At 42.3% G+C, this 23691-nt stretch overlaps 1 protein-coding gene across 3 annotated transcripts in view; it reads left to right on the forward strand.

Moving 5' to 3' along the window:
• ACBD3 (acyl-CoA binding domain containing 3) overlaps positions 1-23691 on the forward strand; it is a 42261-nt gene that overhangs the window by 11714 nt on the left and 6856 nt on the right. For all 3 annotated transcript variants that reach the window (XM_038542818.1, XM_038542819.1, XM_038542820.1), the window contains exons 2-6: positions 11178-11319; positions 11973-12113; positions 15399-15557; positions 17024-17198; positions 21181-21367. In XM_038542818.1, coding sequence (XP_038398746.1) covers positions 11178-11319; positions 11973-12113; positions 15399-15557; positions 17024-17198; positions 21181-21367 — 804 coding nt within the window. The remainder of the gene's footprint in view (positions 1-11177; positions 11320-11972; positions 12114-15398; positions 15558-17023; positions 17199-21180; positions 21368-23691) is intronic.

Raw genomic sequence — 23691 nt, forward strand, 5'->3', positions numbered from 1 at the left:
AGTACCAGCTTAGAGTTTCAGCATTCTTGTTTCTATCTAGACTCCAGCTTTTTTTTTTTTTTTTAATTTTATTTATTCATGAGAGACAGAGAGAGGCAGAGACATAGGCAGAGGGAGAAGCAGGTCCCATACAGGAAGCCTGATGTGGGACTTGATCCCGGCACTCCGGGATCGTGCCTTGAGCTGAAGACAAACGCCCAACCACTGAGCCACCCAGGCATCCCTAGACTCCAGCTTTTAAAGAACCTGGAACCTTCACTTCCTGAACCTTCCCAGAGTTCTCTAAATTTTCTTCCCTGTTTCTTTTCATTGAGGTCTCGTTCAGAATCAGAGCTAACCATGTGTATGTAATCCACCATGTCTAGCTGAAAGTTTGTTTTCTGACCTTTTATTTTTTATTTTATTTTTTTTAAAGATTCTATTTATTTATTCATGAGAGACACACACAGAGAGAGAGAGAGAGGCAGAGACACAGGCAGAGGGAGAAGCAGGCTCCATGCAGGGAGCCCGATGTGGGACTCGATCCCGGGACCCCGGGGTCACGCCCTGGGCCGAAGGCAGGTGCTAAACCACTGAGCCACCCAGAGATCCCGTTTTCTGACCTTTTAATGATGACTTGATTTTTTAAAATATCTGGAAATCATTTGGCTTTTGATTTATTACTTTCTCTAGTTAAGAGTCAGAAACTTTTCCTAAAAGGACCTGATCGTGTTTGGGGCTTCAATAGCCACATATAGTCAGTCTGTGTTCATATTCCTTATTTTTTGTTTGTTTTGCCTTTTGTTGTTGTTTTACGACCCTTAGAAAACAAAGTCAAGAATGCCTGGCTAGTTCAGTCAGTGGAACATACAGCTCTTGATCTTGGGGTTGTCAGTTCAAGCCCCACATTGGATGTAGAGATTACTTTAAAAAATCCTTAGAGATACCTGGGTGGTTCAGGTGTCTGAGCGACTCTTGATTTTTGGCTCAGGTCATGATCTCAGTCTTGTGAGATAGAGCTCCATGTTAGGATCCACACTAGTGTGGAGCCTGCTTAAAATTCTCTCTTCTTCTCCCTCTGCCCTCCCCCCAAGATAAAAATAAAATATTTGAAAAATAGGGGCAGCCTGGGTGGCTCAGTGGTGTAGCACCGCCTTCAGCCCAGGATGTGATCCTGGAGTCCCATGATCAAGTCCCTAATCGGACTCCCTGCATGGAGCCTTGCTTCTCCTCTGTGTCTCTGCGTGTGTGTGTGTGTGTGTGTGTGTGTGTGTGTGTGTGTGTCATGAATAAATAATTAAAATCTTTTTTTTTAATTTTTTTTTTTAATTTTTATTTATTTATGATAGTCACAGAGAGAGAGAGACAGGCGCAGAGACACAGGCAGAGGGAGAAGCAGGCTCCACGCACCGGGAGCCTGACGTGGGATTCGATCCCGGGTCTCCAGGGTCGCGCCCTGGGCCAAAGGCAGGCGCCAAACCGCTGCGCCACCCAAGGATCCCAAATAATTAAAATCTTAAAAAAAAATTGTTGCTGGACCAATGCCAACAAGTGATCCTATTCAGTCCATTAAACAAGAACTCAGTTTGCCATCAATGTTTCCCTTAGGTTGTAGAAGTGCTCACTGCTTCTCGTTGCTGTGTCTGTACACCTATATGCCTGAGAAATAGCTTTGCAGCTTCTTTCTAATTATAATTTGTCTGTTTTTTTGGTTGCTGTGGAAAGTAGAATTCCAAAATTGAATATAACTTTAAAATAATTAAATTGTCGGAGATCCTTGGGTGGCTCAGAGGTTTAGTGCCTGCCTTCAGTCCAGGGCGTGGTCCTGGAGGCCCGGAATCGAGTCCCACATCAGGCTCCCTCCATGGAGCCTGCTTCTCCCTCTGCCTGTGTCTCTGTCTCTGTCTCTCTCTCTCTGTGTGTGTGTGTCTCTCATGTATAAATAAATAAAATCTTAAAAATAAAATAAAATAAACTGTGAGTCCAGGAATCTGGAATGATACCTGTCTGTATCCTTTTCTGGCAGGACTGAAATAGAACTTTCCTGTAGGAATGGGGTCCAGGTTAAAGATTTTTGAGTTTCAGCATGGGTTTTTCTGTATAATTAATCTAGTTTTAACTTTATTGTTAAGCAGGATGCCTGGGTGGCTCAGCGATTGGACATCTGCCTTCGAGGCGTGATCCTGGGGTCCCGGGATCCAGTCCCGCATCAGGAGCTCCTGCATGGAGCCTGCTTCTCCCTCTGCCTGTGTCTCTGCCTCTCCCCCTACACCCCCTACCCCCACTGTGTCTCTCATGAATAAATAAAATCTTTAAAAAAAGAACTTTCTTATTAAACATATTTAATGTCCATAGATCCAAAAACAATTTAGAAGAAAATGATTTTCATCTAACTCAGAAAGCTGAACCAAACATGGGGCACCTGGGCGACTCTGTCGGTTAAGTATACCTTCGGCTCAGGTCATGATCTCAGGGTCCTGGGATGGAGTCCCTCGTTGAGCTTCCTGCTCAGTGGAGAGTCTGCTTCTCCCTCACCTTACTGGTGCTATCTCTCTCTCAAATTAAAGTCTTAAAAAACAAAACAAAACATCTGGGATGTGTGGACTAGAACCATCTGAAGAGTAAGAGAAGTAACCTTTTTTTTTTTTTTTTTAATAATGCTAATAGTCTGCCTAGAGGTATAGATTGTGTAGGGTTTTCATTTTCTGTATTTTAAATTGAGAAAAGCACAGTGTGGGCTCTCCTGTGTAGGATGGTTGGGGTTATTTACACATCTTCCTGTGTCTTGTATATTCTTCAGGGGAGAATAATTGATTTATTGACCCTTGTCCCAAAGGCTGAAAGATAAGTTGTGACTTTTTTTAAAAGTTTGTTAAAAAAGAAAGAAATGAAAAAGAAAAAAGAAAAAAAAGAAATGTGTATGTATTTAATATGAAAGTGCATTGAAGAAAATTTGGGAAAATAAAAAATGAATAAAAATCTGCAATCTAATTCTGTAGAAATTATTAACATATTGGTATATTTCCTTTTCTTTGTTTTATTTTTTTTTATTTTGTTTTAGACAGATTTTGTCCCCCACCTGAATAATGATGATTAATTTGAAGATCTAGTAATAGAATTTAAGGGAAAGATTATAGAACAGTTCTTCAAACTAACAAGTGTGTCAACAATTCTATGGAAATGCCAGTACAATTTATAAGAATGGATCTACTGTTTTGCTAATTCTCACAGAAATTGACCTATAAAGTTAAGTTTTTCTTCAGTGAGATTTGTTGGGCATGGTTTTGGTGGAACCTGTGAACTTAGCACTGGGTGCTTAGCACTGGGGTTCATGGTGCTTAGCACTGGGGTTTAGCACTGGGCATGGTGCTTAGCACTGGGGTTCATGGTGGTGAACAGATTTGACTGCTTGACCAGAACTAACCCTTAAAACATAAAAAACAAAACAAAACCAAACCTATTTCTCTCTTTTTTTTTTTTGTCTTTTTAAGATTTTTAAAAAAGATTTTATTTATTTATTTATTCATGAGAGACACAGAAAGAGAGAGAGGCAGAGACACGGAGGAGAAGCAGGCTCCACGCAAGGAGCCCAGTGTGAGACTTGAACCCAGGAATCTGGGATCACGCCCTGAGCCAAAGGCTGGCACTTAACCGCTGAGCCACCTAGGCGTCCCTAAGATTTTATTTTTAAGTCATCTCTACACCCAATGTGGTGCTCCATCTCACAACCCTGAGATCAAGAGTCATGTGCTTTACTGACTGAGCCAGCCAGGCACCCTGAAACATATTCCCCTTTTGAAAAATCCTTTATGGATTGGCAGTATATTCTTAATTCTCTCAGGTGTAAAAAGGGCAGATGTTGGGACGCCTGGGTGGCTCAGCAGTTAAGTGTCTGCCTTTGGCTAAGGGTGTGATCCTGGAATCTGGGATCTAGGATCAAGTCCCACATCCACATCGGGCTCCCTGCATGGAGCCTGCTTCAGCCTCTGCCTATGTCTCTGCCTCTCTTTCTCTCTATCTCTCATGAATAAATAAATAAAATCTTTTTTTTTTTTAAAGGGCAGATGTTAAAATAACGTCCAGAAATCCTGAAACTCACCCTGCCTGTTGATGAGTCACTTTTTAGGGGTGAAGGTCAGACTCACACCTTGCTGATCAGTGAGAACGGTTTGTTTCCTTTCCTCTCCCTTCTTCCCCTGCTCTGCGTTTGTACTACTGAGTACTGAAATGAAGTAAATTCATTATCCCACAAGAAATAGGCCCTCCCTCTTTTAAAACTACTGCTACACTTTTGGTAGCAGTCGTAGGCTAGATTATTTTTCATATCCACTGGCCTGTGAGTTCCAAACCTCTTCCTGCAGCAGGTAGGAATTTGTGTGTGGGTTTGAAAATTCCTATATGACATGACTTACCAGAAAAGTGTTTGGTCTTCCAGTGAATGAAATTTCCATCAGATTTTATCTTTATTTACGTTTACTTAGGAGAAAGGAACTGCTTTCCTAGAGTTCAAGCTTTCTTTTAGTTTAGTTTTGTTTTTTTTTTCCTGAAGGAGAAATAAAAATCCCAGGAATACTGACTGAACAAAGCAAGAAATTTGTGCCACGTACTCTACCCCTGCTATTTCTCAGGCTCACTACGTTTTTTTTTTCTTGAATCACCCACACATAATTTATTTTGATAAGGCTCAAGATAAAATGATGTAGGTAGAGTAGTTTCTTTTGGGTTTTTTGTTTGTTTGTTTTTAAAGATTTAGTTATTCATGAGAAACAAAGAGAGAGAGGCAGAGACATAGGCAGAGGGAGAAGCAGGTTCCATGCAGGGACCCTGATGTACGACTCGATCCCAGATCTCCAGGATCACACCCTGGGCTGAAGTTGGTGCCAAACCATTGAGCCACCTGGGCTGCCCATCTTTTTGGTTTTAAAAAACAAAAACTTTCTGGGGCGCTTGGATGGCTCGACTGAGTGTCCAACCCTTGGGTTCGGCTCAGATCATGATCTCAGGGTCCTGGGATCAAGCCCCTGTACCAGCTCTGCTCAGTGGGGAGTCTGCTTGAGATTCTCTCCCTCTCTCTCAAATAAAAATCTTTTTTTTTTTTATTTTTTATTTATTTATGATAGTCACAGAGAGAGAGAGAGAGGCAGAGACACAGGCAGAGGGAGAAGCAGGCTCCATGCACCAGGAGCCCGACGTGGGATTCGATCCCGGATCTCCAGGATCGCGCCCTGGGCCAAAGGCAGGCACTAAACCGCTATGCCACCGGGGGTTCCCTCAAATAAAAATCTTAAAAAAAAAAAAAAAAAAAAACCTTCTTAATCTTTCAACTAATAGGGATGCTTCAGTGGCTCAGTGATTAGATGTCTGCCTTTGGCTCAGGGCATGATCCCAGAGTCCTGGAACTGAGTCCTGTAATATCGGTCTCTCTGCATGGAGCCTGCTTCTTCTCCCTCAGCCTGTTTCTCTGCCTCCCTCTGTGTCTCTTGTGAATAAGTAAATAAAATCTTTTTTTAAAATTTTAGCCAATAGATAAGTTAGAATTGTTCTTCAAATCATAGGTTGGTGAAAGTGAGAACGTTCTTCTGGGTTGTTTTTTCTTTTTTTTTTTTTTTTTAGCTTTTGATTTTTACTTTTTTTAAAGAATTTTTTAAAAAATTTATTTATGATAGACATAGAGAGAGAGAGGCAGAGACACAGGCAGAGGGAGAAGCAGGCTCCATGCCAGGAGCCCGACGAGGGACTTGATCCTGGGACTCCAGGATCGCACTCTGGGCCAAAGGCAGGCACCAAACCGCTGAGCCACCGAGGGATCCCCTTGATTTTTACTTTCTAAAGTAATCTCCACACCCAACGTGGGACTCAAACTCCCTGTCTGAGGTAGAGTCTCGTGCTCCACCCACTGAACCAGCCAGGTGTTGCTGGCCTATGTTTCTAAATAATTACCTGTGACATAGTAGAAGAAAAGTTTTGGTGGTTAATTTGTACAAAACAAATTGGTCAAGGATGGTTATGGGCATTTTCAAAATTAAAGAAAGGCTTTTTGGTAAATGGTTGCCCAAAGTAGCCACTAATTGTTTTACCATTTTAACCACCTAACTTCTGAGAATAGACTTTTTTTGTTTTTGTTTTGTTTTGTTTTGTTTTTAAGATTTTATTTATTTATCCATGAGAGACAGAGAGGCAGAGACACAGGCAGAGGGAGAAGCAGGCTCCCTGCAGGGAGCCTGATGTGGGACTTGATCCCTGGACCCCAGGATCATGCCCTGGGCTGAAGGGAGGCGCTCAACCACTGAGCCACCCAGGTGTCCCTAGAATAGAGTTCTAAGTAGCTCATTTTGTAAGAAAAATCTTAACTCTAATTTAAAGATTGTTTATTCATTTAGAGAAAGGAGGGGGACCAGAGAAGAAAAGAAAGTGGGGTTTCCAGGGGAGAGGGAGAAAGAGAATCTAAAGCAGGCTCCACACCCCCCAGCACAAGCCAATGCAGGGTCTATCTCACGGCCCTGAGATCATGACCTGAGACGAAATCAAGAGTCAGACACTCAACCCGCCGAGCCACCCAGGTGCTGCATTAACTGTAATTATATATATATATATATATATATATATATATATATATTTTTTTTTTTTTTTTTTTTTTTTTTTTTTTTTTTTAGATTTTATTTATTTGTTCCTGAGAGACACAGAAAGAGGCAGAGACACAACACAGGTAGAGGGAGGGATCCCTGGGTGGCTCAGCGGTTTAGCGCCTGCCTTTGGCCCAGGGCACGATCCTGGAGACCCGGGATCGAATCCCACATCGGGCTCCCGGTGCATGGAGCCTGCTTCTCCTCTCCCTCTGCCTATGTCTCTGCCTCTCTCTCTCTCTCTCTCTCTCTCTCTCTCCTCTCTCTCTCTCTCTGTGTGACTATCATAAATAAATAAAAATTAAAAAAAAAAAAAAAACACAGGTAGAGGGAGAAGATGTGGGACTTAATCCCAGGACCCGGGGTCACAACCTGAACCAAAGGTAGGCGCTCAACCGCTGAGCCACCCAAGCGCTCCACTGTAATTTTTTAAAAGGAAGACCTATACTATGTATAATCTCACCCAAATTCTTTAAATTTTATCTTTCTACATTCTCTTTGGCCACATTGTAGGCATTTTTGTATAATTCTAAACATTGTATATGATTTTTCATTTTACTTTAATTAATACATCATAAACCTATTCTCTGAAATACAATGTCGTTCTTATAATTGTCTCTATTTTTAAAGATTTTATTTATTCATGAGAGACACAGAGAGAGAGAGAGGCAGAGACACAAGCAGAGGGAGAAGCAGGCTCCATGCAGGGACCCGATCCTGCGTCTCCAGGATCAGGCCTCGGGCTAAAGGTGGCACTAAACCACTGAAACACCGGGCTGCCCAATTTTTAAAAAATTTAAATAACATAACAGTAGATAGGTATAACACCATTTTTCTTGCCAAGATAATTTTTCAAGGTTGCATTTCAGAGAGATTTCATTGGGAAATAACTATTTTGAGCTTGTTAGTTTTTCCATGAAAGACAATGCAAAGGTATGTTTTGGTTTTGTAAACTCCAGTCTGTTTTGCTTTAGCTTGATTATATACTGTGATGGAATTTAACTCAACTACTGACCCAGCCTCAGGAGTTGAAATGAGTTTACTTTTACCTTTTGATCTGTTTTCTTGTAAGTCAGAAGTAAACTCTGAAATAATCTTTTCTTGAGGCACCTGGGTGGTTCATTCAGTCTGTTTAGCATCTGCCTTGGGCTCAGGTCATGATCCCAGGGTCCTGGGATCGAGTCCAGCGGTTGAGCACATGTGTTCTCTCAAATAAATAAATAAAATCTTAAAAAAATAAAATATTTTCTTTATCCCAATGTAACTGTGATACTTAGTTTGTAGTAAGTATACACCTGAACTACACATCTGGATATGCTCTTTACTGTATTGCCGTGTTATAAATTTTTAATTGTACCTCAATAATTTGCAAGCACATGATGACAATGAATTTATACTCAGGCTCAATAAACGTATATTAAGTTGAAGGTATGAACATAAAAATATTTTCTGTAATGTTCATCATTCGTCAAAATAGCATTCTAAGAGTTGAATTTTGGGGGGGGGTTTAGATTTTATTTACTCATTAGAGACCCAGAGAGAGAGGCAGAGACAGCCAGAGGGAGAAGCAGGCTCCCCACTGGGAACCCGATGCAGGACTCAATCCCAGGACCCCAGGATCATGACCTGAGACAAAGGCAGATGCTCAACCACTGAGTCACCCAGGCGTCCCAAGAGTTGGGTTTTAAAGTGGGAGCTGCGGGGGATCCCTGGGTGGCTCAATGGTTTAGCGCCTGCCTTCAGCCCAGGGTGTGATCCTGGAATCCTGGGATCGAGTCCCACATCAGGCTCCCTGCATGGAGCCTGCTTCTCCCTCTGCCTGTGTCTCTGTCTCTCTCTTTCTCTCTCTCTCTCTGGGTCTCTCATGAATGAATAAATAAAATCTTTAAAAAAAAATAAAGTGGGAGCTGCCTTTTCGTTAGTAAATACAGAGCTATGATAATCCTTCTTTTTTTTTTTTTTTTGAGCTATGATAATCATGTTCGAAAAGCTTTAGAGGAGTCCCTGCTCTTGGTGCTAATTGTCTAGTGATACTGTTTGCTCAGTAGCAGAGGCATATGGCAGGTTCACAGGTTGCTGAATTGTTTCAATTTTTGTTAAATAAGGTCAGTGCCACAGTTTTGTCTTAACACTTATTTTTTCTGGGATGCCTGGGTGGCTCAGCGGTTTAGCGCCTGCCTTCAACCCAGGGCATGATCTTGGAGTCCTGGGATTGAGTCCCACATCAGGCTCCCTGCAGGGAGCCTGCTTCTCTCCCTGTGTGTCTCTTATGAGTAAATAAATAAAATCTTAAAAAAAAAAAAAAAAAACTGTTTTTTTTTTTTTTTCCAAGTATTGCAGGAGTTTGTTCTTGCAGGAAAAAAAAAAAAAACTATATAACTGGGAAATTCCTTCAGTCCCCATCCACTGGTTTTGCCAGTTGTTTCCCTAGAGGCAATGCCTCTTAACTGTTCAGTTTGTTCCTCCACACCTTTTCCTTGGAAAGGTTCAAATGTCGAAAGTAAGGCTTAAATTTTGAGAAGAGACTCCTGGTCCCCTTTAGTGTGACTCCTAGATTTTTCTATTTGTGTCTACCTTCACATAATGGTCCTGGAGAATATGCTTCGGGAGTGTGTTTAGGTGCTGTGTTTTGTCAATTCTAAGACTCACTATTATCTTACATGCTATTAAGAAAGAAAAACTGCTCTTGTAACTGTAAAATACTGGATTGTAAAACAGAATATGATTTTAGAGAAGTTGAAGCATGTGGTTGAGGGAATGCCTGAATGGATGAAATAAGTGATGTGCTGTGATTCTGTATTGTTTTCTGCAACTTGCTTTGTCACTTAGTATTTCCTGTAGTTGCTTCATTTATACCATAGTCTGAATAGATCATACTGTTTAGCAGTTCCTTTTTTTTATATTTTTTTAAATTTTTATTTATTTATGATAATCACACAGAGAGAGAGAGAGAGAGGCAGAGACACGGGCAGAGGGAGAAGCAGGCTCCATGCACCGGGAGCCCGACGTGGGACTCGATCCCGGGTCTCCAGGATCGCGCCCTGGGCCAAAGGCAGGCGCCAAACTGCTGCGCCACCCAGGGATCCCCTGTTTAGCAGTTTCTTTATTGAGGAACTTGTAAATTGTTTTACCATAACAAGAAAATAGCTGTGTCCCCCCACGTCTGTATATTTAGGAGAGTATCACAAGTGGATCACAAGAATTGGAATTACTGAGTCATGGGGCATGCACATTTTTAGTTTTGAAACAAATTGCTGAATTGTCTTCCAAAATATCTAACTGTATACTTCAACATTAGTATAGGAGAATCAGTACCTCTTTGTTCCATTCTTACCAAGTCTTGATGTTACCTGACTTTGTTTGACCTATGTGGTGGCAGAGGCTTTGTATCTAATGGAAACCATATGCATTTCCTTGATTAGTGAGGTCGGGGATCTTGGGTTGCTCATTGGCAACCTGTTTCATTCTCCTCTGAGTTTACTGTTCATAACCTTTAATCCACATTCTTGTCTCATCGGTAATTTTATTCTGGTGACTACTGTGTGCATGGATAAAATATGTAGGCAGTATATCCTATTTTCTATTTTTTTTTAGGTGGTAGTCTCTTTTGTTAGAACCAGCCAATAATTAAATGTATCAAAGAAGCAGAACTATTCTCTAAGGATTTCCCATTTTACCAGCACCCACTTTCATATTGCTTTGAATGTTGATGGTAGTGAAGTCTTTACAGGCCGAAACTGGCTTCACTCTGCATTGCCCATTGGAAACCTGCCAGAGCCAACCATGGTATGAAGCAGGGAAAAGGATCTGATAGCCATCATCGATACTATCCCATTTCTTCTGAAGTAGCAGTGGACTCCCTACTTGATGAATAGACTGAGAGGTTCAGTGGTCTCACATCTAGGCAAGGTCTCAGAGGAGATTCACACCTCTCCTATCAGAGCCCCTTCACCACATTGCACATCTCAGTGGGATGGATGCATTTATAGCATTTCAAGGTACGCATAATCTCTTATACATGATTATATTAAAAGTGACTGATAAAAAATTATTTTTTAAAAAGATTTTATTTATTCAGGAGAGAGAGAGAGGCAGAGACACAGGCAGAGGGAGAAGCAGGCTCCATGCAGGAAGCCTGATGCAGGACCCGATCCTGGAACTCTGGGATCACACCCTGAGCCAGGAGCAGACATTCAACTGCTGAGCCACCCGGGCGTCCCCAAAATTATTTTTTATAAACTGTTTTAAAAAAACGATCCTCCTGCAGTTTTTGTTAAGTGTAGAAGATATGAAGTGGAACAGTTTGTGTCTGTTAACTTGACAGATGGGTTTCTCTGTAGAAGTTTGAACATAAGTATCGATACTTGGCTTCATGAAAAAAAATCTCTGCATAAAAAGTTTCTATCTTAGGCTCTGACTATTAAAATCTAGTTTTTGAAATAAAAATGTCACCATAAGATTTGTATCTATCACAGGGAGTGTGTGACATACCTCACAGTGGAAGCATAGGACACTGAAAATACTTTTTTTTTTTTTTGCAAATTCTAATTGTTTTCATGTTTCTTTATCTTACAGAAAAAGATGGCAAAGCCTTTCATCCAACTTATGAAGAAAAATTGAAGCTTGTGGCACTGCATAAGCAGGTTCTTATGGGTCCATATAATCCAGACACTTGTCCTGAGGTTGGATTCTTTGATGTGTTGGGGAATGACAGGAGGTAACCGTGTTTTGTTGTATAATGAATTTTAGCAAGAGTGATGTTGAGAAGAGTGCAAAGCGAATTGGTTAAGATGGAATCAGCTGGTTCCTTAGCTTTAGAGTGAGACTGAAACAGACATTTTTGCTTACAGCTTCTGGAGTCTTCAGATGTGTATCTGTTTTTGGCTTGGAGATGTTTATGGATAAATAATGTGGAAGAAGTTTTCTCATCTGATTATGAACATAAGACAAGTACAACTTCATTTGATTCTTCCTAAATAACATTAATAGCAGCCATTTACAACATACAGTCATTGATTTCCTTACTGGGACAGAATTATGACAGGAAAGAATGCACTGGGAGCTGTATTTGGTTAAGACTAAAATATGGTAACAGAAAGTCAGACTTCGGTGCTCTTGCTTGTATGGAAATTATCAGCAGTGCAGCTAATCTAGTTCACAGCAGCACGTTTGGATTGTATGTGGCACATCTAATTTAGGAAATTAGTGATACATACTTGTTGAAACTTGAGTTTTGAGCCTTTTGCTTATGGTAGAATCATCCTTTGTTTTAGTTGTAATTGAGAATTGTTCATGTTTAGGTTTAAATTAAATCACATTCATAGTCACTTAGGAAGAGGCGGAAATAACTTTTCTTGTTATTTCTTCCAGGAGAGAATGGGCGGCCCTGGGAAACATGTCTAAAGAGGATGCCATGGTAGAATTTGTCAAGCTTCTAAATAGGTGTTGCCATCTCTTTTCAACATATGTTGCATCCCACAAAATAGAGAAGGAAGAGCAAGAAAAGAAAAGGTGAAGTTTGATGGCATGGCACACTTTATTCCTGTGGAGCCCCAGTCCTGATGCCTTTGCCTTATGGAGTATCTATTCTAGATCACGTAACCCCACTGCCCTTGGATCCCCACTTCTTTTTTTTAATGCTTTTTTTTTTTTAAGATTTTATTTAATTTTAGAGAAAGATCTCAGGGTTGAACAGGGGGAGGGGCAGAAGGAGAGAGAGAATTTCTTTTTTTTTTTTTTTTTTAGAGAGAGAATTTCAAGCAGACTGAGCACAGAGCCTAATGTATGACTCAGTCTCATGACCCTGAGATCACAATCTGAGCCAAAATCAAGAATCAGATCCTTAACCGACTGTGCTACCGAGGCACCCCTGGATCCCCCTTTCTTACGGCAGTTGTTCAACCTGCTGGTGTGAGCAGGTATTTGTACTTGGAGTTTGAGGGGCAGGGGCCTACTGCTATCGTGTGGCTATCCCTTTGAAAGGAACCGCCTTTCCACCATGGCAACATTCCTCTTGTCCTGGTTACACTGAGGTTTTGAGCAAGCTCCACCATTAACTCAGGCCCCCTCCCCAACCTTCAGGGCTGCAGACACATCCTTTGCCTTTGTTTCCCTCAAGCTTCTAGAATGTTATGCTCCATATCATGGCTATCACCTGTACTATGTGGTTATTCATATTGGCTCTGGCTCCCACATGGCTTATTAATTATTTCCAGGGGGTAGGCATGTATGCTGCTGAATAGACTGTTTATGTTGATGGGATTTTTCATCATGACTATGAAATCCACAGCATTACAGTTAACACCTTTGTTTTCTTTTTAAGATTTATTTTATTTGAGAGAGTAAGTATGTATGGGCAGGAGGGGGGCAGAGAGAGAGGGAGAGAGAATAATCCAGCAGACTCCTTGCTGAGTGTGCAGAGCCTGAGGGGCTTGATCCCACAACCCTGAGATCATGACCTGAGCCAAAACCAGCAGGTGGACGCTTAACTGCCGAAGCCACCCAGGCACCCCTGGTTTACACCTTATTTATCTAGAGGTTATATTTTCAATAACTTTGATTATCTGAAGTTTTTGAGTAATGAAAATGGCAGTATAAAACCAGTTTTCTCAGATTATATTACATTTACTTAGGAACCATTGGTTCTCTGATTTCCTTTCTTGACCTGAATTGGAAATAGCAAAAACAGCCTGATAGGAAGAAGACCGAAACTATAAAAAATCGACACAAGAATTCTAAAACTATAGCAGGCCTCTGACATGGAGCCTGCTTCTCTCTCTGCCTGTGTCTCTGCCTCTCTCTCTCTCTCTCTCTCTCTCTCTCTCTCTCATGAATAAATAAATAAAATCTTAAAAAAAAAATTATGTTTATCCAAAGGAAGATTGTTTTTATCCAGAAGAGAAGTTTTGATTTATTTTAAATATTTTATTTATTTATTCATGAGAATACACAGAGAGTAGAGAGAAAGAGGCAGAGACACAGGCGGAGGGAGAAGCAGGCTCCACACAGGGAGCCTGACGTGGGACTCGATCCCGGGTCTCCAGGATCACGCCCTGGGCCGAAGGTGGCGCTAAACCACTGAGCCACTCGGGCTGCCCAGAAGTTTTGATTCTTCATGGCAAATTGAGTATTTAATTTATTAGTCTTCTTAACATGTAAAATTACATTTTTCCTTTTAAAAATCTTTTGTCATGAGATGAAATCCACCTAGTACTCTGAAAGCATTTAAGATTAAACTTCTGTCGTACAGGCCTAGCTCTGGTTGTGGAACATCCACCAACTGTGACAGGTTAAAAGTAGGTCATATTACTGCTATGTGTTGAGCCCTGGTTGTGGCTCAGATGTGCTGTTAATCACTTCTAGGAGTTTGGGGAGAAAGCGGGGTAAGCCGAGCAGTGCTTGTGATAGGACTAAGAAGTGGTATCCCCTTAGATCCTCAGAGACCTCTTGCATCTGCTCCTCAGCCATCCTGCCCTCCATACCATGCTCAGCGAGGCACTCACTCCTCATGCAGTGGGGTCTGTGTTCCCCCAGGAGAGAGGCAGAGGGCAGGCAAGAGCTGGGTAGGGACTGTACCTGCATTACCAACTCTTCTTTTTCTATTTTAAATGCAGCCCTTTGACATTTTTTTAAATGTCGGAAGCAACATACAGATATGTGTAATATAAGTATGTTTCATCTATGGCAGTATGTGAAGCACAAACCAAAATCCATCCCTCCCACATTGCTTTTAATTGCTCCCTTCTCTTGATAGATGATAAAGGACACATTTAAGGTGTATTTTTTTTTTTTTTTAAGATTTATTTATTTGGGGACCCCTTGGTGGCGCAGCGGTTTGGCGCCTGCCTTTGGCCTAGGGCGCGATCCTGGAGACCCGGGATCGAATCCCACGTGAGGCTACCGGTGCATGGAGCCTGCTTCTCCCTCTGCCTGTGTCTCTGCCTCTCTCTCTCTCTCTCTGTGACTATCATAAATAAATAAAAATTAAAAAAAAAAAAAAGATTTATTTATTTGAGGGAGAGTGCGAGTGCATGTGGGGGAGGGGCAGAGAGAGAAAAAGTTTATTTCTGCTGAGTGTGGAGCCTGATGGAGGGGCTTGATCCCAGGACCCTGACATCATGACCTGAGCCGAAACCAAGAGTTGGGATGCTTAACCGACTGAGCCCCCCAGGTACCCCCAGGTCAGATGTTTCTTGGCAGACCTTTTCCTATGCATTTCCCTACTCTTTTCATTAAACAAACATATTAAATGCCTTTGCATACTAGGCCACATAGTCGTTTTTTTGGCTACATGGCATTTCAGAGTACTTTATGCATTTCTAGACACATGCTTGTTCTTTCTAGCACTGTGCTCAGCTCTGAGAATGAAGCGCTGGGAGATAGGCAGCCTTTGCCCTCACAAAGCACCGAGTTTAATGGTAGGGCAAATATATTACCGAATTTCTCACTCAAATTTAGTTACAACCACAATAAACAGTGGGAAGAGAAAGCCTGTGACACTCTGAGTGTAGGTTAGGGAGACCTTCAGGGTGTGGGCACATCATTTCAGTAGTCTCTTACTGATGGACACCGTTCTCTCTTGCTGCGCAGCTGTAATTATTTCTGCCTTGTTCTTGTGGATTGTGAGATCTACCCCACAGGATAAATTTCTACTAGCAGAGTGGGTGCATTTCAAATTTCGATAATATGACCATGTTGTTCTCTCAGAGTTGTGTTTTCACTGGGAAATAAAGCCTTAAGTTATTTTAAAGCAGGATTCTTTATACAGGGCTCACTGTGTCTGTCCTTGGCTTGTAGGAAGGAGGAGGAGGAGCGAAGGCGGCGCGAAGAGGAAGAAAGAGAGCGTCTGCAGAAGGAGGAGGAGAAGCGCAGGAGAGAGGAGGAGGAGAGGCTGAGGCGGGAGGAAGAGGAGAGGAGGCGAATAGAAGAGGAGAGGCTTCGGCTGGAGCAGCAGAAGTAAGTGGGTCAGTGGCTGGTCTTGAAGCTTGAGAGCTGGCCCGCCATGGCCTCCGTGTGCCATGCTTGTGGGAGAGTGCTATGATGTGTGCTGGGAGGCACACCCGTGCCAACTCCTGTCATTTGTGCCAGTGATTGTCGTGTTCCCAAGACGCCCTTATCTTCAGCTTCAGTGGGTTGCAAAAAGGAAAGGGATGGGGTCAGCCACCAGATCCAGGGACTAGAGCAGGAGCTGAGGTTGCTTGCTGGCTCTGTCCCCAGGTCCACAGAATCTCGTCTTGCTTCCCCAGCTTGTGTGTCTGTCTCACCCCTTCTGTTCTCTGCCTTGGTGTACACAAGGCTGGCCCAGTGTGGATTTGTGTGGTCTGAGTTTTCATGCATCTGACAGATTGGCCGGAATCAGAGAGAGATCCAGTTAGTCTTGGGACAGAGGGTCTGCTTGGTGTGGCCTCTGTCAGGCATCTGTTCCTCATACAGAATTTGGAACGTGAAACAATTTCTCCTTAGGACCGTGAGAGCAGCTCTGTCAGGGGCTGGTCCTTCAGGAGGGAGTTGTGGGTACAGGGACAAATCGATGGACAACCATGTGTGTGGGAAGAAGATCTGAGGTGTGGGGGTGACCTGGCATCTAGAGGAAACCAGAGAACATGATGGTCCCTTGGTGTCTCGTCATCTCTCAGCAGCTCCACAGAGGAGCCTCATTCCACTTTGGGGAGAGACTAGGAATGCTACACCTTTAGGAGAGGGTGGCACCCTGGGTGGCCAAGCCCAGTGTCATGTTCTGTTCAGGAGTTTGTGAGATTTTGCTTAGTCTCATCTATCTACTTATTTATTGAGAGCTGGCTTTCAGGTCTTTTTTCAGTTGGTCACCTGACTGAGGTAAGAATTGTGTGATGTGTGTAGGAAAGAAAATGAGATTTATAACAATAGAGAGTACTGTCTCCCAACCGAACATGCCCAGTTACTATTTTCAGTGTTGATCTTGAAGGCAGGCTTTAAATTAAATGCGAGAGACCCTCAGAGTTTCCTGGCTTTTTTGACACTTATCAGGGCCACTTGCAAGACGTTCTCTTACTGCTCTCTGAGTGTCCAGGTGGAGAAGCTGTGGCCAACAGTTGAGTGTCTCAGCTTTGCCATAGATAGCAGCACAGCCTCTTACAGCATCCTGGTGAAAGTCCAGGCTGACTCCCGATTGCCTAGACTTGAATTCAAGCTCTGGCTGCTGCTGGCAGTGTGATCTTGGACAAGTTCCCGAACGCCTGTGCCTTCTCCTCTCTGAAACCTCACCTCTGTCGTGGTCGTGAGAGCAGTAGTGGCTTAGTAACCTGGGACATGCTGACCGGTAGCCATTACTGGGTTAGTCATTTCACAGAGTGACAAATTATAAAAGTAAATAATAGGGACATTTTCTTTTGCCATGAGCCATCTCCCACGGTCAGACTAGTGTGTATTTTTTGATATTTTAGGCAGCAGATCATGGCAGCTTTGAACTCACAGACCGCTGTGCAGTTCCAGCAGTATGCAGCGCAGCAGTACCCTGGCAACTTCGAGCAGCAGCAGCTCCTCATCCGCCAGCTGCAGGAGCAGCACTACCAGCAGTACATGCAACAGCTCTACCAGGTCCAGCTTGCCCAGCAGCAGGTGCGCGCACCCCCTTCCAGCGCCCAACCTGTCCTTCCGCTGGGACCCGTGCTCTTTTGTAATGGGTGCTAATAAATTCTGCCTCCTTTAGCCTTAAAGGGATAATTTCAGGGGACTTTTATGAAGGGAGACTTTCAGGGTGCATAGCAGTTTTGAAAACAAATAGATGATATTAAACCAAAAAATGATGTGACCACTGCTCTGTTGTGATTGAGCATCTGGAGGTTGTGTGGACCAGGTGTCATTCCAGTGAGTCTGGTTGAAACTCTGATGGTGGTCCTGGCACCGTGAGGACTGGGGTAACTGGTTTTAGTTCGACAATGTCCTTCAGGTGGTGGGCTGTCAGGTGGTGGCTGCCAGCTGCCAGTGGGAGGACCAGTCCCCTGAGGCTGTCGGCTGATTTTGCAGGCTGGTCACCTTGACGTTTGCGATAGGTACTGTGGCAAGACTGTGCTCCCATACACCACAGTGGTAGTCTTCCTTCAGCTCCCCTACCCCCAGGTACTTTGCTTCCACACAGGAGTAGGTGGTTAAAGGAAAGCGTGTGGGATGAGGGGTGGGGAGGAGGGCAGTTAACACTTGCATTTGGTCCTGGCTTTGCCATTATCTTGGGGTTTTTTTGTTGTTGTTTTATTTTCTAAAGATTTTATTTCCTTTATTAGAGGAAAGCATGGTGAGAGAGCATGGTGGTGGGTGGGGGCAGAGGGAGAGGGAGAAGCTGACTCCTTGCTAAGCAGGGAGCCTGATGTGGGACTCCATCCCAGGACCCTGAGATCATGACCTGAGCCAAAGGCAGGCACTTAACCCACTGAGCCACCCAGGCGCCCCTGCCCCCCATCTTGTTTGATATCAAGTTACCTACTGCTCTGATTTCTCTGCCTTTCTCTCAATGGGAATGGGATAAAATCCTGGTACCTGTTGTGTTCACCTCACTGAACTCTCAGAGGACTAAAATGAGAAAAATAGTTGCTCTGTGAAAATGTTGTATAGAGGGACGGCTGGGTGGCTAGGCAGTAAATTAAATGGCTGCCTTTGGCTCAGGGCATGATCCCGGGAATCCCGGGATCAAGTCCCACGTCAGGCTTCCTGAATGGAGCCTGCTTTTCCCTCTGCCTGTATCTCTGCTTCTTTCTCTCTTTCTCTCTGTTTCTCTGTCTCTCATGAATAAATAAAGTCTTAAAAAAAAAATGTTGTGTACATATAGCAGGTAACCGATCCTGTGTTCATGTTTCACACTGGGCAGAGGTATTAATGCCTTTGTAGTGTGGCTCTAACAAATTTTTACTCCTTTTCGCTCAGAAAGCAGTTTTGAAAAAAAAAAAAAAAAAGAAAGCAGTTTTGATCTGTCAAATGGAGGGAAGAAAACGTCTGACATTGTAGTTGCTCAACATTTCTTGTCAGATGAAGTGATCTTGCTATTTTGCCAACTTTTAAAAATTCTTTGAAAATTAATATTCTTCAAATCCCTTTTCCCTTGAGTCTTTAGCATTAGTGAGAAGTTAAAAAGCACTGTATATTTTGTCTTGTTCATGAGAAGATGAAAAAGATGTCAAACCAGAGTATATTCAAGACAATAAGTGGCATTTGAGGGATTCATTTTCTGTCCTCGAAAGCCTGTTTCTACTTCAAGGTTACCAGCCTCTTCCTGCTTCGGTGATGGCTCCAAGATAATTGTCCAATAGGATAGCTCCCATGTCCTGCCCTGTTGATAAGTCACTGTCATTTTGTGAAAGCAAAGTTGGTTAGATAGGGCAAACCGAGAATCTGTGGAAGAGAATTAGAAAGATCTTGAATCCATAATTTAGATTATAGTGATGGAACTCAGTTTTACACATTGATTACTGGTCTCTGGGAATGGAGAAGGAAAGGTGCTGGGAAAGGAACAAAGGAAACTTCAGCCCCATAAGTATTGATTTTTTTATAAATACTGTGCAAAATGACAAAATGTTAATACTTGTTCACTTAGAGATGTGGTTATGTGGGTGTTTGCTGCTGTGCTTTTAAAAACTTCCCACAGTACAGATGAGAGACAACGTAAGTAAACCATTATGATCTACTGCGTATAATAGAAGTTGATTTGAGGGCAGTGGGATCCCCAAAGGAGTTGTTCACTGCCAGAGGATTTCAAGCATGGCCTCCCAGAGAGCAGCCATCTGAGCTGGACCTGCTGATCATCAACAGAAATATTTTTCTTGCAGTCCTGTTGTGCAGTGAATTTTCTCAGTCTGCCGAATTATTTTGGTTGTACGCACTTTTTCTGGAGGCTGGTACTCTTTCTAGAAAATCGATATGGGAATAACTGAGAATCTGGGCCTTGGAAAGAGGTACTTGAAAATCTTACCTGTGTTACCAATCTGCATTAGCTGCACAAAAAGCGTCGTTGTTCATTGAAATAACTGGAATGTAGATATATGTTAAGTGTGTGTACAGATATGCAGAAATATGTCCTTATCCTAAACCATGAGATTACAAAGGCTTTTTTCATATGTTTTCTTTGTTTCATTATTTTATTTATTTTTACTTTTAAAAACATTAGCTAACTTTTGACTTGATTTTTTTTTAAAGATTTTATTCTAAAGTTACTTAAATTCCCAAATGTTCAACAGTAAAATGGATAAGTTTTGTACCTTCACAATGGAATATCATAGCAGTGCAAACAAAATACAATTTCTTAAAACCTTATGGATGAATGTTGTAAAAATAATGTCAAATAAAAGAAGCCAGACACAAAAAAGAACATTTATTATACAATTCCATTTATATTGAAAATCAGGGAAAGCAAATCTATAGGAGTATAAGTCAGAATAGTTGTTAGCCCTGCAGCACAGATGGGGGTGGGTATCTGGAAAGGAGGATTCTGGGATGCAGATCATGCCTTGACTGGTATTGGTTATGTGGGTATGTATGTTTTATGAAAAACGATCAGGCTGTACATTTGTGTATGGTTTGTGTACTTTATAATTCAAAGTTTTACCGAAAGTTCCTTAAGTAATAACACTTAGGTACATCTAGTAATATTACTATCCATCTTGATATAAGAGGGGAATGTCCCCATAGTTGCCCTTTGTGTTTAAGATGTTTTTACTCTTCCGTTTTGACTCAGGACATTTTGATTCCGTTTTTATGAATGCACGTTTTAATCATAATTATGTAAATAGTGATGAATTTTCATTGAGAAAATAGTTTGACATCAAGCTCCATTTTACAAGCCTATTTTAAATTAGGTTGGTATTTTTTTTTATAACATGAGTAACAAAAAAAAAAAAACATGAGTAACAGTTTTCAGTTTAGTTGTAATGAGTTTTTCTGTATATAGCTTATGGTGAAGATTTAATTTTTGGTTAATATTGTCCATATTTGATTTGTTGATTACTTTGGGGGCCTATATCAGGTCTTACTAATTTACAGTTTCTGCCTTCATGAATTTTCCTCTGTGATCATTTCTTTCTACCAAGTTTTATTTTCCTGAGTCAGATTTTGTGTATCTGAATTTTATCAAGATTTTATGTCAGTTTTATTTATTTATTTACTCATTCATTCATTCATTCATTCATTTGGGAGACAGGGGTGGGGGGCAGAGACATAGGCAGAGGGAAAAGCAGATTCCCTGCAAGGAGCTGGATGTGGGACTCAATCCCAGGACCCCCAGATCAGGACCTGAGCTTAAGGTAGACACTCAACTGCTGAGCCACCCAGGCGTCCCTTATGTCAGTTTTAAAAACAAATGTTACTGTGTTCAATTTTTGCCTTTAATTGTTTTGGGGGTTGATTATTTCTACCTACTATCATATTTAGCCATTGACTTGATATTGTCCTACTGATAATCATCCTAAATAAGATAAAACTGGTAAAGTTTACTAGTAATTTCTTGAAGCACAGTGCTTTGGTAGGATAAAAACGGGGGTCAGCATGCATTCCAGGGCAAATGTGCCACCTGTTAATCATCCTGGTCAGTGTGTCTTCACTGTTTTTCCACTTGTAGGCAGCCTTACAGAAACAGCAAGAAGTAGCAGTCGCAGGGGCTTCTTTACCTACATCATCAAAAATGAATGCAGTGGCACCAGGCGATAGGATGTCAGTTAATGGACAGGCCAAAACTCACACTGACAGCTCAGAGAAAGAACTTGAGCCAGAAGCTGCAGAAGAAGCTGTGGAGAATGGACCAAAAGGTATGGTTTGGCATATGTGTTTATCCAGTTGTCGTAATTGAAATTTATGGAAAACAAGTCAGGAGTCTGGCTAACTAGCTTTGGAGAGCAGTTACATATTTGTGAGAGCTGAATGCTTCTGTACCCTTTTAAGTCTGAATCTGATGCTTCTGGTGACCCTTAGAATAGCATAGAAGAACAAGCCAGATGTCTTCTGAACACTTTGTGAATTGTGTTATTGGTTACCTATTGCTGCGTACCAAATCGTACCCAGATTAGCAGCTTACAGTAACAACTGTTTATTGTCTCATACAGTGGTTGAGATTCCTGGGGTTTTTGGAATTGAGGAGCAGCTTAGCTGAACAGTGGTGGTTCTGGTCCCATTTGGTTTTAGTTGGTAATGCCGGCCAGGACTTCACTAGAGGCTCTACTTCCAGAGGGTTCCCTCCCATGAGTTGCAAGATGGTACTGGCTGTTGGCAGGAGGCCGTGTTTCCTGCCTTGCAAAAAGCCTCTTCTTCAGGCTGTCTGTCCTCAGTGTAGTGGCTGGCTTCCTCAGAGCACATGAACCAAGGGAACAAGGCCGAAGTGGCAGTGTCTTTTACGCTGTAACTTTGGAAGTAATACGTTGGCACTTCCACTGTGTTCTGTTGGCCATATGTACCAACCCTGTGCATTGTGGGTAGTGACCCTTCAAGTGCGTGAATACCCAGAGATGAGGATCACAGGGTTAGCAGGGGCATCTTGGAGGCTACCTACCATATACTATGATGTATTTTTTGTTTAAAGATGTATTTATTTATTTTAGAGTGAGAGAAAGTTGTAGGCACAAGTGGGAGGGGCAGAGGAAAGGGAGAGAGAAACTCAAGCAGACTTCCTACTGAGTTTGGAGCCCAGGGCTCAATCTCATGACTCTAAGATCATGATCTAAGCCAAAACCAAGAGTTGGTTGCTTAACTGTTTCACCCAGGTCCCCACGATGTTTTTTATTTGTTTAAGATTTTAAAAAATTTATTTATTCATAAGAGACAGAGAGAGAGAGAGGCAGAGACACAGGCAAGGGAGAAGCAGGCTCCATGCAAGGAGCCTGATGTGGAACTCGATCCTTGGTCTCCAGGATCACACCCTGGGCTGAAGGCAGCGCTAAGCTGGTGAGCCACCGGGGCTGCCCCTCAATGTATTTTTTGAGACTAAAGTACCAGAAGATAATTTAGCATTTTTAGAGGTCTAGCTTTTTATGGACCGCTCATTCATTCAACAATTGGAAGATTTTCTGAGTGCTTAGGGGGAAAATGTGAGGCAGAATGACACATGAGGTGTAAACTGTAGCTGCAGTAAGGACTGTGGTGGGGAGAAAGACACGTGTAGGTTCAGAGCACGTGGTGTGGGGACTGTGAATGAGTCGCAGAGGTCAACAGAGGTTTCCTGGGGAAGAGACGACTGAGCTGAGAGAGCCAAAGCAAGGCTAGGCTTTAACTTAAGAAGGAAGAGAAGAGCACGGCAGTGATGGTGGTTGGGTAGTGGTATGGTTTGTAATAAAGACAATTTGAGACATCTGCCTTGTCTTTTTTTTTTTTTTTTTTTTTTTTTTTTTTTTGCCTTGTCATTTTAGAGTAAGTAACAGAAAACAGCTTTGGATAAATCCTTGAAATCCCATGGTTTAACTCCTCTCCCCTTTTATCACTATAAGAGTTTATCACTATTTTTTTTTATTTTTTATTTATTTATTTTTTTAAATTTATTTATTTATGATAGTCACAGAGAGAGAGAGGCAGAGACACAGGCAGAAGCAGGCTCCATGCACCGGGAGCCCGATGTGGGATTCGATCCCGGGTCTCCAGGATCGCGCCCTGGGCCAAAGGCAGGCGCTAAACCGCTGCGCCACCCAGGGATCCCACAATTTTTTTTTTTTTTAATTTTTATTTATTTGTGATAGTCACACAGAGAGAGAGAGAGGCAGAGACACAAGCAGTGGGAGAAGCAGGCTCCATGCACCGGGAGCCCGAGGTGGGATTCGATCCCCGGTCTCCAGGATTGCGCCCTGGGCCAAAGGCAGGCGCCAAACCGCTGCGCCACCCAGGGATCCCTTTTTTTTTTTTTTTTTTTTTTTTTTTTTTTTATTAAGTAAATCTCTACAACTGTCATGGGGCTTGAACTCATCACCCCAAGAATGAAGAGTTATATATGTTCCACTGGCTGAGTCAGCCAGGAACCCTAAGTCTACCAATATTTTCAAATGAATTTTTTGTCAAAGGTTTCTGTGACCACATCTGAAAAACCTGCTGAGTGGACTGGTGTATATAGATGCTGCTCAGCAACAAGACTACCCCTTTCTATTTGGTCCTT

Source organism: Canis lupus, chromosome 7 (genome assembly GCF_011100685.1).
Source record: "Canis lupus familiaris isolate Mischka breed German Shepherd chromosome 7, alternate assembly UU_Cfam_GSD_1.0, whole genome shotgun sequence".
Lineage (NCBI taxonomy): Eukaryota > Metazoa > Chordata > Mammalia > Carnivora > Canidae > Canis > Canis lupus.